General features: G+C 39.7%; 1 protein-coding gene across 2 annotated transcripts in view; it reads left to right on the top strand.

Moving 5' to 3' along the window:
- Positions 1-2,434: 2,434 nt before the first annotated feature.
- magi2a (membrane associated guanylate kinase, WW and PDZ domain containing 2a) overlaps positions 2,435-16,841 on the top strand; it is a 241,119-nt gene continuing 226,712 nt past the window's right edge. For both annotated transcript variants that reach the window (XM_081604010.1, XM_081604011.1), the window contains exon 1: positions 2,435-2,889. In XM_081604010.1, the coding sequence (XP_081460136.1) occupies positions 2,589-2,889 (301 nt within the window). In that variant the 5' untranslated portion in view covers positions 2,435-2,588. The remainder of the gene's footprint in view (positions 2,890-16,841) is intronic.

Below are 16,841 nucleotides of genomic sequence, written 5' to 3'. Positions count from 1 at the left end.
GTAACTGTAATTAAGTCAGTTTAGCAAGTTACTACCAGACTCTGCTCACTAATTGACAACTTGCATCAGTGGAGTCTAAAAAGCTGCTCAGTTTGACCCTCATCTTTATCTGTGAGGGTCAAACCACCAGTGCTGGGTTTTTGGTCAGCCGGACGCCGAGTAAACGGGTCAGACGGAATCAGTCTGAGTAAGACTCAGCTTTCCGTTCAGTCATTCAGTCTCGCATACGAGGCGTGAAAGTGTAAAACAAGCAGCCAAATTGCCAAAAAATGACTCTGCTGGAGCGGGAATGGCATCATTCACTCAAATGGAGTGAAGATGACTTTTTCACTGGCAGCGAACGCCATCATCAGGCAATTTCTCTTTACTCCAGACCAAGTTTAATTATCTTTTAAAGAGGTCTGTCGTAACTATTACATTATGCAGCGGAGAGATGTTGCATTCCCAGGAGCGGCATTACAAACCGAGGCGATGAACTCCCATCTGGTGGCGCAGATATGACCGTCTGATTTACTTAAAATGCAAAAAACCAAAACAATGGAGGCCGGGAGGAACTTAAAATACTTGTTTACTGTGAGACAAACTTGTGGCCTCATTGTGGCCCACCCATTCGCATCTCAGAGTTTAATCCCACACATTTATCCCGGGCTTTTCATTCCCTGAGCAGAGCGGCTCGATGTTTTGTTTTTCTCCTCCCCAACACTTATTCTGCCAGACGCAGAGCATTCCTCTCCCTGTTTAAACAGCCTCCTGAATTCCTGTCTTGGTAAAATACTCCCATTCCCACTATTGCTTCCTTTCTTTGTTTTTCAGCTTGGCACCGATTCCTGACTGGACTTCTTTTGCCTCCAAATTGCAAAAAATCTAAAAATTTGCAACATTTTCAGCTGATAATCGATTAATCGCTAACTGGAGTGGTCTTTAAAAGAGAGCGTTTGCTAAAAGAACAACATACTCATAGTAGTTAAGAAAATTGTACAAAAAATGTATATATTTTGCATTTCAGATTTAAAGAAAGCTTTGTAAATATCCAGAAACCAACAGGTGGCACAGTTTGAACTTTATTCGGTTCAAATTCAGTGAAAAAGTAAAATAAACTTCCACTCCATTTTCACAGCTGACACAAAAAGATTCATTCAAACTCGGTTTGATTCGACACCACAGCTGCAAACATTTGTTACATTTTCAGCAGCTGGGTTTCACTTACACTTCACTTTGATAATTAGAAAACTCTGTTCCCCTCCTCGCCTGTGGAGGCGCTGCACCAACGACTAGTGAAGGAAACGCCATGAAAATCTCAGAAGAAGAAGAAAAGAGCACAACTTCCTTCTTGGGAAAATGTAAACAAAATCAGATTATAGGAAGACAACGAGTGATTTTTCCGGCTAACTGGATTAGCTGGTTTGTTTTGGTTACATTTACCCAGAATCCCCTGCGCTGTGGTCCACTTCCTGGTTTTGGAGCGGTCTCCGGTCTGCTTTGAGTTCACATTATGCATTCAAACTGCACCAGGGTTCACTTTAATTGAACCGAGACTGAGGTTTTTTGGGCAGACCAGAGTTCATCTTTTGGTCTGCATCAGAGTTTGACTTCACATTTTAATAACCTAATTTCCTGCAGTTGGTCTCAAAATCCCACAGCATCATACTGCCTCCACCGAACCATGTTTGGCTTTTTCAGGAAGAATTTTGAAACATACAAGCATTTCTCTTACTAATGTTGCACCATTTTAGTTAATTTCTAACAATTTAGAGACACTTTGTTGCAATAAATAAATAAAATGAACTTACACAAACTTACTTTTGTTGTAAATTTATTTTAACTTTTTTTTTTTTTAAATCAAGAGAAATGATTCAAATGTTGCTGAATGGAGGAGCCATTTCCTCTACCACAGCCTAAATTCCCACTTTCACTTGTTTTTTTTTTCCTATGGAAAGCTGGATTTGGGAAAACCCTCACCTCCCTCCTCTTCCTCACCGAGCCTTCACATCCGGGTTAGTGGCATTGGTTTGAGCTTCATGCTGCGTTCAAGAGTCAAGCCGTAAACTTGTACTTTTGAAGTTTTAAAGTTGTAATAGTCTCTTTTTTGTGTTATTAATAATCTAAAAAACATATAATTTTTAGAATATACCCTGAAGTTATCGCGGTATGTTTTATAACAAAATGCGATAACAAACGCATTAATATCACAGGTTTGTGAAAATTCACAGATTATTCATGCATGATTTTACAGTAGTTTCATTTTAAGTGTAAAATAAATAATTTTTAGCAATAATTTCGCTTCAAATGTTGTAAAAATGTCGCAGTTTCTCTTCTAGGCGGGTTCATTTCCTTGATGTTTCGTTAGTGTGTGGTGATAGTAGTATCTCCGAGCTTTTAGGGTTGTAGTGAACGCACCACAAGTTGAGCAGCTCAGTTATCCAAAACGCAGACTGATGATCCAGCTGCTGAACGCTGACATGGATACAACTGCGCCTTTCCACTGAAACGGGACGCATTCCAGCGTGAACTGTGACACCGCGGGGACGCAAACGGACGACGGAAAAACTTTTCCTTTTCTCTCACGACTGGACTCATGTAAACTCGCCATGTCCAAGACCCTGAAGAAGAGGAAGAACCACTGGACCAACAAAGTCCATGAGAGTATCCTTTGCAGGAATGAGGAGGGGGAGCTGGGGCTGGAGCTGAAGGGCGGCGCGGAGCACGGACAGTTCCCGGTCATCGGCGAGCTCCTCCCGGGCACAGCCGCATGCCACAGCGGGAAACTCCTCCAGGAGGACCTGCTGCTGGAAGTCAACGACACCCCGGTGGCTGGACTCACCACCAGGGATGTCCACGCTGTGGTCAAACACAGCAAAGACCCCGTGCGGCTCAAGTGTGTCAAACAAGGTAAGGTTTTTAATTATTATTTCCCGGCTCTCGCTGCAACTTTGGGATGTCTTTTCTTCTCCTGACAGGCTCCTATTGTTCCCCAGAAACTGTGAACTCCTGCAGACTTTGTCATTTTTGCATCGCCGCGCTGAAGGAAACCATTTCCCACACTCCGCTCGCTGTTTCTGAATGTTTGTTGTCGTGTTTTTAGCGCCTAGAAGCGATAAGCGGTGGTTTTACTTTAAGGGGGTGTGTTACAATTGTAGCAAGTAGAAAACGCAGATTACTGAAGCGCACATAAATCAGGGAGGAATGTAAATAAATAGCCAGCGTCACACACTAGATGACGTGTTGGCAGTAATAAGACTAACAATACAACCGGTGTTGTTTTGCTTTAACTGTGGCTGTTTTGAGCGCAACATTTTACCAGATTTAATTTGTTTTTATTTATTAGTCTGTGTTGTTTCTGCGCATTTTATGGCATTGTTTTTTAAACTTTACCATTGCAAATATTCCGGGTTTTTTTCCTTCAAAATGTCGCATTTTATTGTTGTATATGCATGAAATGTATACTACTATAGTGATTACTTTGGAAGATATGATTAATTTCTCATTTTTATGTTTGTCAATTAGCACTTTTGGTTTCTATTGCTGTGAAAGTCCATCTAGGAAGCAAACATACTGCATTCACACTGACTGGGCTGACTGCCATCCATATTCAGACCCAACTAGCTGATTGTCGCGGCTGAAATCCAGATAAATCGAACCAGACTTTCTTATCTTTTACTGTCCAGTTTTGGCTAACATGCGTTTCGAGGACCAGGGATGCAGCCAAATCCTTTCTTGGTTGTGTACAGACACATTTCAAAGCACAAACGACTGTCAATTATGACTAGAAGTAATTATTCCTTCGTCATTTTGGCGCCCCCTTTGGGGTGTCGCCCATATGCGACGCATATGTTGCACTTTTTGATTTTCACTAATATCAGAGGTCAAATGACGATGATAATAGTATTAGAAATTGGTCAAAAGTGCACCTATATTAGTTTATTAAAAATATTTCTGATAGTTTTTTCAGTGTTTGCAGCTGAAACCAGATATTTACATAAATTGTATGAAACAAAGTTGGTTTTTTTCCTCACAGTCTGACATAAAATCAGAGCAAACATTAGAGTTACTAAGTTTGGTCAAACTCATAAAAAGGTGCAAACTATTATCAGACCTTTTCTGGGTTAGGTGCATTAATGGCTTCTTCTTCTCTGAATGGCATTTCAGCTCATGACTTCCAAGTCAATGACATCATTATTTAAAGACACAGTAACATTAGTGTGTGAAAACTTCAGGTTTTAAATAAAGTTTCTGGGTAAAAAAAAACAAATCACTGGTCTGAATTTGTCTGGCGTCTTGCAGAACAATGTTTAGTCTGATTTAATGTCGGTGAAGAAAAACATCGTTATTTCTCTCTTTTTGTAAAACAATTTATTATTATTTTTACCTGCAGTAATTAGAATTTCAGATTTAAAAATGCGTTATTCTTTGCAGAGCAGGAATTACACAAATCCGGTTTGTGTTGCACTGACCGTGATAAATTAATTTGAAAATTTGGAGGAAATCTGTTTGTCTCTTTTCCAACGTGCTGCAGAAAACAAAAAGCACCGCAAAGCGCGATACGGCCACAGAAGTCTCCATGAGTTTATCACAGATTAGTTTGTGTTTGTTGTGTCTGGGGGGGAAAATCCTCGGCGAGTTTTCTGGTTGTCCGGACTCTGTTGCTAAAAAAAAAACCCAGTGCAGGTCGAGTGGATTTTGCTTGGCTGGCTTTATCTCGTGTCGTGTCACCGACGCTTCCCCTGCCTTTGATCTCAGCTGCTGATCAGACTTGCATTGTGCGCCGGAGCCAGGAGGATCTCTGGGATCTCATTTTGAGGTGAAAAATCTTTCAAAGCGCTATAAGAGGCTTTGGATCAAAGTGTCAGCTCGTGTGTGTGTGTGTGTGTGTGTTTGCATGTGCTTAGCATCACAACAGAGATTTATTCAAAAAGCATCCAAAGCTTATATCAAATCGATGTTTTTTTTTTTTCTCTCCATGAAATGGTTACATGCTCCAGCAGCTGGAGAAGTGAGTGATCTTCTCCTCCATCTCTGCTCTTGTTTACTCGTTAGGCTGTTTATAGACTTCGATCTTATAGAAGGAGAAAAAGCAACGGCCATAGAGCTGCTTGCAGATGTGGATGTTTTTCTCATCCAAGCTGAGATTCAGTGATTTCTTCTATCTTAAGGTTTCTCTGAAGCTCAGCTGCATTACTTTGTAGTAACCTGCATCTTAAAAAACGCACCTTGATGTAACTTTTCTTATGCGTTAGCCTGGTTAACTATGTAACAAAGCATTAAACTACTCAAGTTTTTATCACATCTCAACTAGAAGTAGGTTTTAATGACCTATTGATGGTTTACGCTTAGTAAAATATCAGTTTTGCATGAGTATAACATCCATCCATCCATTTTCTTGCACCCTTGTCCCTCAGTGGGGTTGGGAGGGTTGCTGGTTCCTCTCCAGCTAACGTAACGGGCGAGAGGCGGGGTCACCCTGGACAGGTGGCCAGTCTGTCGCAGGGCAACACAGAGACACACAACCATGCACACACACACTCACACCTAGGGACAATTTGGAGAGGCCAATTAACCTAACAGTCATGTTTTTCCTGTGGGAGGAAACCGGAGTACCCGGAGAAAACCCACGTATGCACAGGGAGAACATGCAAACTCTATGCAGAAAGACCGGGAATCGAACCCAGAACCTTCTTGCTGCAAGGCAACAGCTCTACCAACTGCGCCACTGTGCAGCCCCTGAGTATAACATAATATATTTAATTTGAAATGATAAATTAAAGTAGTGTTTGTACTGTTGCAAAACATTTCTAATGCAAAAACATAACAGGAAAGTGTAATGAAGTATTACAGCCACATTAAGAGAGGAATAAAATAAAATTACAAGAATAAATGTAATATTTCAACTTATGACATTGTTGTTGAAATATTAAGATTTTATTCTCATATTAACTTGAATTTATTCTTGTATTATTTCTACTTTATTCTCAGTTTTATTACGTCATTCTCTTACAAGTTTATTCTCATAATTTTATTATTTTTTCCTATTATGGGCCTAAAACTCCATCATAGGAAAATGATAAAACAAGCGACTGTTTTATGTTTTTACCTTAAACTTTGCTTGACGTAACAATTAACTATTTTACCTGCTAACATTTTATATGCATTTTAAATCCTGTGGTCAAAATTATATACTCTTTAACAGTAGGAAAGCAAACATATCAGGGGTTTGCTCCCAATAGTCGATTCTTTACTGTGAATTTTTACGGAGCTCCACTAGTGCCAATCATGTGATAAAAATTATTTTTCCAAGATGAAGAAAGACGACAGAGTTGATCCCCTCGCCGAGTTAGAAGATAATACTAATTGTATAAAAATGTAAATAATTTACCAAAGGGGTTCAGTAAGCTCTAGGACAGTCTACTGGAATAGGGGCGTTGTGGTTAGCGCTGCGCCCCTCATGTGGAGGCTCTGAACCGCGGCTGCATCCGGACTTCAATTCCCACCCATGGCTCCCTTGACCAATACCTCTCTATTGTTAGATTACTGTTAATAAATTTAACTAGTGCCGAAACAAATCTTTAAAAAAAAAAAACTAAGACGACTGGAATAATGGTGCGTTTACACCTCATGCATCAGGAGCGTCTGGTTTACATTCAAAGTCTATGTGGAGGCGTGTTGAGGCCCCGTGTAGCGCGGCGCGATTTGAAGCGTTTTGACACATCAAGCGCGTCCGACAACGGATAACAACAGCTAGAGCAATTTAGCCGCGTTTGATGGGCCTCCACATGGACTCTGAATGTAAACCAGATGCCTCTGGCGCGTGAAACTTGTGGAGTAAAATGTCAAACGTCTGACTTCAAAGTGCTCAAGTGTTGAACTTGTTTTTGAGGCGCGACATACGTTGTCTGTGAACGCACCATAATGTGCAGCAACGCATCATGATGTCGCGCTTTTCATCCATCCAGCTTTTTCTGCTGCCGTCTGCACGTCATTTCGTCCTGCTGAGTCAGCGGAGCGTCCTGCTGCGCGTCTGGGCGGAGGAGCAGCAGGAGGCTGAATTTAACCAATCAAACTGGATCCCTTCACTTTGTTTAATGATGATCCACGTTTGATGTCATCAGCCATTGAATGACCGTTATTGACGGTTTGAAACAGAAAAAAAAAAACAAGTCGACCGACTTTGCTGCTGACGAATACGTGCGGATAATGTTCTGCTTCTTGTTCTTTTAATTCTGCATGACTTGGTATAAGTGGGATTTTTTAAATCAATATTTGCTGTGAATAAAGCTAATAAAGCCTGTAAGCTGCTCTGACGTCACTGCAACTAGTTGACATCGTCTAGACTTTTGTCATGTTTTAGTCCACTTTAAAAATACAAAGTTGTGCAATTTTATGTCTTGACGCGACCGTAGAAATATCCCCGTACTCCAATTTGCTTAACAACCAACATGTAAATTATGAATAAAGACTCATGAATTGGTTTTCTCGCCACTTTTGAGCCTCCTGTCAAGGAACTAATCACTGACCAGCTTCCATACGTGGCTGATTTCCTAAGTATCTGCCGGCCTTTCTGAATAATACATCAAGCTCTGCTTCCAGTGGTTTGCTGCTATATTAAAAGCTGTTGCTTTCTTTCGCTCTGAATATCTTGCCCAGAGTGTCGACATTAATTGTCTTCCCCGCAATTAAAAATGCAAGCCTTATTCCTGCTCTGAAACATAAATGTAAGCGAAGTATTTTTAAATTTTTGGCCATCATTAGCTTACGTTGTTTGCATGAGGTTGGGTTGTTTGTTGCTCTTTGGAGTGATCATTAGATTAGTTTGCAATCAGGACATAATTAGGATCTGTGCAAAGCAGAAAAAAAGGCTAAGACAACAAATGACATGATTTGGAGCATCAAGAATATCGTCATGGTTGTTGTGGATTTGAAGTCATTAAAGAATAACGATGCACATTTTCTCAGTGTCTCTTCTTGAGTTTGTAGCAGGCAGTTTTTTAGAAATAAGAAGAAGCTCCAACTTGATTGAAAGAAATCATCCAACACTTTTCTTTTAAGAGCTAACAGGAAAACCTGAAGGCATCATTAAATGAAATAAATCTGATGAGCTAATGCCGTCTGGAGGTAAACTCCCTTCACTTGGGTAGGACTGAATCGATTAATCGCGATTAATCGGTTGATTGAAATCATCGACTAAGTTGGTACTCAGTTAAATTTAGTATACAGTCTTAGAAAAAGACTAAATGCTGTAAGAAGAACAAACTGAGTTTTTCTCTCGTTGATTTTAAATAATTTTTTAGTTGCAGATGCATCCTTTGCATCATAAAGCCTTCACAAAAGGAATGCTGTGATATTTTATTTGGCTTTAAAAAAGGAATTGAATTGTTTGTGGACTGTTTGTGTTTCAAATGTTTTATAAAAAATGTTAAGTGGTTAAATGAAAAATCAGCCGTGTAAGACGTTTTTAAAATCCGATTAATCGTCAGAATAACCGATTAATCGATTATAAATCAAGTAAGGTTAAAAGTTGATCTCTTTCACAAAATATTCACAAATCTGCAAAGACGAGACAAAAATGCAATAATTGAGATCATTTTAATTTATGATGTGATTAATTGATTTATTGCTCACTGCGACAAGTTTGGAAAACAATCTTGGTGTCAAAACTGCTTCAAATTTAAACTAGTACTGTTATTGTCAAAAATTATTTTTGGATCTTGTTTATGCCAGAAAACGAACCACGTTAAATTAAATGAGCTTTTCTGTAACTGATGAGGAGAAATCTAAAATATTTAGTTAAATCAGGAGCTTGTTGATGGCTACCAAGTGTTTTTTTCTGAACTTGCTAATAACAAAAATGTTTAAACCTTTTAAAGGACTAAATTGTTTTCATACAAATAAACTTCTGGCCAGGATTGCAGATTTTTTTATTTTCCTTTTTAAATATTCAAGATGTTTCCAGTACATTTCATTAGCCGCTGGTATCTTTCTGTTTGTTGATTTATCAAACAAGCTCTAATTAATCTGATTTTCTTTTAAAAAAAAGTATTTATAATCATCTTAAACTGAAAATTAAACCTCATTTGCATTAATATTTTATCACAGTAGCTTCACTATTGTGATTATAAGAGGCATAAACCAATAAAAACGGCAGTAAACAAGGCCACAGATTGGTGTATTTTGTAAGCATAACAAATCTCTACTCAATCTTATCCTTTAGTAAACTACAGAAACGCATCAAGTAAAACATGAAGATAAATTAGTTTTATTGTCCGTCTCCTTCAGTGACGTCTGCAGAGCTTTTATTCCGCCTCCAGTCGGGCGTCAGGCTCTTCCTGCTGCTCTCCGCTGTGCGGCTGAGACCCGCGCTCCGATTGAGGCGTCGCGCTCGGCGTGCAGCAGGTAAGAGCAGACGTCTCCAGGTTGGCCCGAGGCGATCGCTGTGCCTGCTGGGAGCCCACTGAGTTCGGCTGCAGCCGGCAGAAAGTCATTACAGCCGGCTGAGCGGCGGGAGCCGGCCGTGGCAGCACCTCTTGAGTTTTAAAAGGCTGTTTACAGCCCAATGCGGGTCTCTGGTGACGGACAACCCAAGTGGAGCACTTGGGTTGTCGGTGAAATATCTTGGGAGAGAAATATTGCCGTGAAAGCAGGTGGCGATGGTGAACAACCGTTTTGTGGGATTTCTGCAACGCAAAGGTGAAACAATGGATTTTTAAGATGTAATAGAAGTGATTCCAGCTATAAACTTGTTTGTCAAGTCCTGTGCAGCTTCCCTGCTCGTTTTGAATGGCGTCCCACAGCATGATCCTGCTTCCACCGTGTTTTACCATTGGGATGATGTGGTGTTAAACTCATTTTCATTTTGGGTGATGCTTACATTCCCAGCATCTTCCACAGGAGATGATAAACATCTTCAAAGGTAGGCCTGTGACAATAACCAATAAATCAATTAATCACATTATAAATTAAAACATTTGCATGTTTATAATAATGCAAGGACACATTCTCAAAGATTGATGCATTTTAAATCCTAACGAAGGTTTAAGACATTTTAAATATTGCAAATAAAAACAATAAATAAAATTAATTATAAAGTCTCTAAACAAAATTGTCCTTAAAAAAAGGTTTAGTTGAAACAGAAGCACCAGACTGAAGACTTTTATCATCCAGTTTTTATGAGAAACACAGAAAAGCTTTAAATCATGCCAATGGAAATTATTGAGCTCGTTTTAATTCAACGTGATTAATTGATTTATTGATTACCATGACAGGCCTGTTTGTCAAAAATCTCGACTGTCTTGTTATCACAGCCAAACCTCCACTCACCAGTTCATCAATAATCTTTTCCCATGAACACGACAGACATGAAGTACCTTTAGTTTCCTGATGAAATGTCAGATCACCTGCTGATTCTGAGTCACTGTGTTTGTCTTTTCCTCACAGCTTGGAGAAACGACGATGCTTTTTGTTTTTATATTTTCTTTTTTAAACAAAATGATGTCTGCTGAAGCAGCTCAGTTTAAGATGAAGCCGTTCTGTTCGCTCCGCCGTGACGCGGTGTGAGCTGCGCAGGGAGAGCGAGCGTTTTACGACGGCGCCAAGTTAATGACGTGTGTCCAAGTAATGCCTTGATGGATGTGGGTGATGATGGGTTTGGACCGGTCATTTGAAACATGGGACGGGGCGATCCCTGACAACTTGTGTGCAGTTTGACACACATGCTGCTGTCGGCAGCGCAGTAATGATTCCTGCAGTCAGACTCATCTGTCATCTTGTCAGAGTCCCACTGAGGGTGTAAAGTTGCACCAGCGATTGCAGCACAGATACTGTGACACACACACAGCCGTTTAGAAAGATGCTGTGCTCCGGAGTGTGTGTGTGTGTGTGTGTGTGCATCCCTGGAGCTTTCGTTCCACTTACCACATCCTGTCCAATCATGCTTGACAGAAGTTCGGTGGTTGTCTCTCAGGACAGTTATGCTCATACAGTAGCCACCAGCTTCCACACGCGTTGCAGTTTTTCTCTTCTTGTTGATGTCAGCCAGCTGTTTAGGTGTTAAGCTGACTGAGCAGCCAAAAGCTTTGGGCTTTATGTCTGTGTGTTGCAGACAGTACCAACTTTCAGCAGTGTTTGTCTTGGTTTCAACTCGCAGCGCGCTATATAGACGATATACGGTAGAAACGATAGAAATTTGGCCTACAATAGAGACCTGTAGTTTACTGTGGAGATGCTTGTGGATGAAGTAACGGGCCGGCATCAAAACAGAACCAGCGGAAAGCAGCGTGACTGAGATCGCAAGGGAAAGAGCTCGTTAAAAAGGCAGGTGGAGAAACGGAAATGATCAGGACCTGGTTCAGGTTTAGCCTACGAGGTCTTAGTGCGACGCTCAGAAGGAGCGCAGCAGATGTCGCGGTCAGACAGCGAGGAAGCAAGGGGTAAAGGTTCACACAGGATTGGTGCCACTGCAGCCAGGGCGCGCACCAGGAAAGGCTCGCAGAGTCCAATGAGCCCCGTCTCTTATCCCTCCTCCCATTTTAGCGTGACGCTCAGAAGGAGCGCAGCAGATGTCGCGGTCAGACAGTGAGGAAGCCGGGGGTAAAGGTTCACACAGGATTGGTGCACCTGGAAAGGCTCGCCGAGTCCAATGAGCCCCGTCTCTTATCCCTCCTCCCATCTTGGCGTGACGCTCAGGAGGAGCACAGCAGATGTCACGGCCATTTTGATGTTTGAGTGACATCTGCCGATCGGGCAGCAAGGAAGCAAGGGGTAATGGTGGACTCGGGATTGGTGCGACCCCCACTGGGTAAAGGCATGGGGTAAAGCTCACATTGGACCCCGTTTCTTACCCCTCCTGCCGTCGTAGCGTGATGCTCAGGAGGAGAGCGGCAGATGTCACGGTCGGACAGCAGGGAAGAGCCTTACGGTCAAAAATAAAACCTCGTAAAAGCGTACAAAAAGTATTTTTTTTGTTTCTATTGTAAATTTTATACAAATCATATTGCGATATATGTCATTACCGCCATCCACCACTATTCATATTGTGATATGAATTTTATGCCATATTCCATAAAATGTTTGACAATGGTCATGACCATTGTTGACCATTATTGACCATTGCTCAATAACATTTTAATGCAAAGTTAAGACTTTTAATGGCCTTTTAAAGCAAGTTTTAATGCAACTTGGATTTAAAAGCGTCATTATTTACCAAGTAACGCAAAGTTTACACTTTTAATTCAACTTGTAATTTGCATTGTTCACTAAATAGCACTTCAAGACAACATTCATGAAAACTGTGTCGGTCAGACGGTCAGTCTTATGCACAACCATCCATCCATCCATCCATTTTCTTTCACCCTTGTCCCTCAGTGGGGTCAGGAGGGTTGCTGGTGCCCATCTCCAGCTAACGTTCCGGGCGAGAGGCGGGGTCACCCTGGACAGGTAGCCAGTCTGTCGCAGGGCAACACAGAGACACACAGCACACACAACCACACACACACACTCACACCTAGGGCCAATTTAGAGAGGCCAATTAACCTGACAGTCATGTTTTTGGACTGTGGGAGGAAACCGGAGTACCCGGAGAAAACCCACCATGCACAGGGAGAACATGGAGACTCCATGCAGAGAGACCCCAGGCTGGGAATCGAACCCAGAACCTTCTTGCTGCAAGGCAACAGCTCTACCAACTGCGCCACTGTGCAGCCCGTCTTATGCACAACCCTTCAAATAAATTGTTGCCACCTATTTAATGTAGTACAAATATTACAAATATTAATATTTACAATCAAATCCTTCTTGTTTCTTTTTAAATGTCATCTTCTCCAGTTATTTCCTCAAACATTTGCTCAAAAACCATATTTAAAGTTAAACGCTCTGCAGAGCCAACTTGTTTCTTGATGTAAGTGATTATTGTAGCATTTCTGCAGAGTCTGAATTTTAATGAACAGCAGAAAAGCTCATACTGTATCTTGTTAGCGGATGTTTTGACAGTTAAGCTGTCAAAGCAAACGCTATTTTCAGCGTCAAACAGTGACTGAATCTTTTACATCAAGCTCTACATGCAGGTAATGTTGCTTTGAGTGTCTCTGTGTGTGTGACATTTGTTTAACAACACTTGTTTGCCAAGCAGCATTTTTTGTTTCAGATCTCAGTGATGTCTCTTTACTTCAGAAATGTGTTGGTAACACATCACTGCTGTAAAGTTGTTTTTCTTCTTCTTCTTCTGTCAAATCCGCCCAGATTCAGAAAGTGGAGCAGCACATAGTGAGCAACATGCAGCCAGTCAACCCACAGTTCAACTTAAATGACCTCCAGCTGCTTGTGGCATGAATATAAATGGGATATTTTCCAGGGAAGATATTGGTGAAGGTGAAATTGGTTGAAGGGAAATTGAACTCTGTGGCCCCAAGCAGTTGTTGCTGATTCACCAAAAAGACGAAGATCGATATGTTGCGGCTGACGCTTCGGGGTTGGTCCGACTTTCTCAGCTCGTCTTTTCACCAAACAGACTTTTTATGTTCCGTTTGGTTCATTAACCTTTAAATTTGGGACTGGAGATTAGGTGAGTTTTTTTTTTTTTTTTTTTTTTTTTTTTTAGAGAAGAAGATTTATGCCACTGAAAAAAAGAATTGAGTTTAGTCTCAAAATTCTGACTCTTTTCTGAGAAATGTTTTTTTTTCTCAGGATTCTGACTTTTTTTTTTTTTTTGAGAATTTTTTTTTTTTAAAATAATTTACATTTTTTTGAGAATTCAGATATATATATATATATTTTTTTTTTAATTCAGGGTTTGTTTTTTCTTTTTTTTAGAATTTTCATTTTTTTGAGAATTCAGATTTTTTTCTGAAAATTCTGATGTTTTTTGAGAATTCAGATTTTTATAAATATAATTCTGATGTCTTCTGAGAATTCTTTTTTTTTTGATAATTCAGATTTTTTTTGAGAATTAAATTTTTTTGAGAATTCTGATTTTTATATACATATAATTCTGATGTTTGAGAATTCTGATTTTTTTAATTCAGGCTTTTTTTTTGTTTTTTTTTTGAGAATTTTAATTTTTTGAGAATTCAGATTTTTTTTGGGGGGGAATTATTTTTTTCTGAGAATTCTGATGTTTTTCTCCGAATTGACTTTAACCTCCTGAGATCGCTTGATCAATTATGAAATTAGTTGACTACTATTAGGATAATTGATTAATCACAATTGATCCGATTAATTGTTTCGGCCCTATAAAAGATGTTTCTCTCCAGTACGGCATAAACAAAGCTAACTGTGTTTGTATTATACTTACTCACTTTATGACCATGTGTTCATTAGAAAAGTTAATGTGCAAAATAAAGCAAACATTAAATTATTCCCCCAACAGGATCATTAACACATACAAAACCATAAAGACCCTTAAACTCCTTCAAATTGAAATTATTGACTGCTGGCGACTGGTCAGCAGCGCACGCTACGGCAATTAGAGCAGCAGTGGATTACATGCCACACACACAGAAGAAATGATGATGTAAACCTGATGTATTGATCAGGTCGGAGTGTGTTCACCGTGCAGGACCGAACCGGCGGAGCAGCAGTTTCAGGCAACTCAAAGTCTCTGCAATCAGATCGTAAACTGGACTTCGATTTTCCGCCCGCCCGTATGGATCCTGCAGGGAGCCGCGAGACGCATCATTAGCATGTGCATTCAATAACTGTCTCTTTATAACAATCCATGCAATAACATCGCCGTGCACTGAGCATATCTGACTCGCTCCGACCTGCTGGAATGATTTGTGATGCTAACAGTGTTTCAGCCGTGAGCGAGGTCACCTCCAGCTGCTTCACATCACATAATCACCGCTGCGACGTTTTTACACGTGCAGCTCCTGCTCTGCGCTTCTAACGTCTCGTCCCGACTGAGACTGATCCACGTTTTAGACGGGTTTTTAAAGGAAAACAACGTATTACAATAAACTAGTCAGTGATCGATTAATCGCAAATAATCAGATTAATCGGCTGGTTTATTGTGCCTTTAGGTTTATGCCAGGAAATATAAAACTGTTCTAAAGATTTTTTAATATTTATGAGCTCCAAAGTTCAAACATTTGCCAAAAAAAGCTTTAAAATGTTTAGATCAAAGAGATTTTCTAGATGAAACTGAGCTCAAAGTCAAAAATTTACTGTATTTTCTATAAAAATGTGCAAATTCTTCTGAGCTTGTAAAGTCAAATATGTTCGGCTTTTGGAAATTTTCTTTTTACTTTTGGGGCTCAGAAATTAAAAAAAAAATTTCTCTGAGATCTTGAAATTTCTCAGATTTTTCTTGCCAATTTACGAGAAATTTTATTTTTTCTAGAGATTTTCTGAGGTTAATCTTTTGGTGAAAATTGAACTCATTTTTTTTATTTACATTATTCCCAATAATGTAATTTCTGCTGTAAATCACCATGTAAGGCAGGGATGTCCAAACCTTTTGTTTAGTTACAGATGATAAAGGGAAACTTATTTGATTTCTAGGTTCCAGAAACTGTTTCTTTTATAACCTGGATATTTTACAAGTTGTTTTCCAGAAGATTGTAGAGAGTAAAAGTGTCTGATAAAGTTTCCTGCAGACACAAACTGCTGGTGTTGTTGCAGCCCAAAGGCAGCAGTTCTGTTTGTGAGCCACAGCGAGGTCTGAAGGGAATAAGGCAGCCGTCTGGCTCCTCATCCTCTTCATCTCCGACGGCTGCACGGAGCTGCAGGTATTCCCCAGAAGGTATGCAGTAATTAAGAATGAGGTCAGGGGAGTGTGTGGACGTTTTCCTGCAAAGCAACAAACTGGAAGGAGTTGGAACAACGCGCTGCCAGATCCCCCAACTATTAACAAAAACGCCCTTCGTTCCTCTCTTTGCTCCATCATGACTTTTATTCCCGTCTTTGAGTCGATTCTCTCTCTCCTCCATTCATCCTGTTTTCATTGTTGGCGTTGGCAGAAAGAGATTCAGAGAATGAGGGGAAAATGCAAAGTCAGCCATTGTCCTTCTGGTAAACGAACTCACTTAGTGTTGATGAGGTTTGTTCAATATGTCCTTAGAACTGCATAATACGGACATTATGGGAACCAATCATGTCCAACAGGGGCGTCCAAAGTGTGCCTGATTTTTTAATTTTTTAATTTTGTCTTCCATCTGCAGGTCAAGAAGGAACTTTTTTTTTTTAATTAAACTTTTTGTTTTTAAGGTAAAAGTATTTCAGACATAATTTTCTTACAATGGAAAATTTTAAGTAAAACACAAACAAGCTTTTATAATAACCATGTTTATCCAGAGAATTTAAATTTATTAAACTTGTATAAATATACCAAGTTTTTTGAAAGAAAGTGACTCAAATCGTGTTTTAAAAACTTTCTGAATTTATATCTCTTTCTGACAAACAAAATAAATGGGTCTACTTTATTTGCTTATTTTTAATTTTGTTTATTCGTTTTTTCTACCCTGAATAATTTTAACGTGATTATTTTGACCAATGTGACAAACGTTTGCATCCCGCTGCCCTACATGCTTACAAGCATCATTTACAACAGAAATTATGATTAATTACAACCATTGAAGGTGGAAAAAGGAATAAATTTCCACCCAAAAAATCTCAGAAATTTTGAGAAAAATCGCAGAAATTTCTGAACTCAAAGTTGCAAATTGGCAAGAAAAAGGTGAAAATGTTAATATTAATCTTGGATATTTTCTGAGGTTTAAAGTTGAACACTTGACTTTACAATATCTGAAAATTTCCAACATTTTGATAGAAAATACGTGAAGTTAATCTCAAAAGTTAGACTTTTTTTTTGTGCAAAATTTCTTACTTTTGGAGCTCAGAAATCTCCACGTTTTTCCTAG

This window comes from Poecilia reticulata, chromosome 23, assembly GCF_904066995.2.
Source record: "Poecilia reticulata chromosome 23, P_reticulata-male-v2, whole genome shotgun sequence".
Lineage (NCBI taxonomy): Eukaryota > Metazoa > Chordata > Actinopteri > Cyprinodontiformes > Poeciliidae > Poecilia > Poecilia reticulata.
Note: the sequence above shows the minus strand (reverse complement) of the source record. Positions and strands in the feature narration are given on the sequence as shown.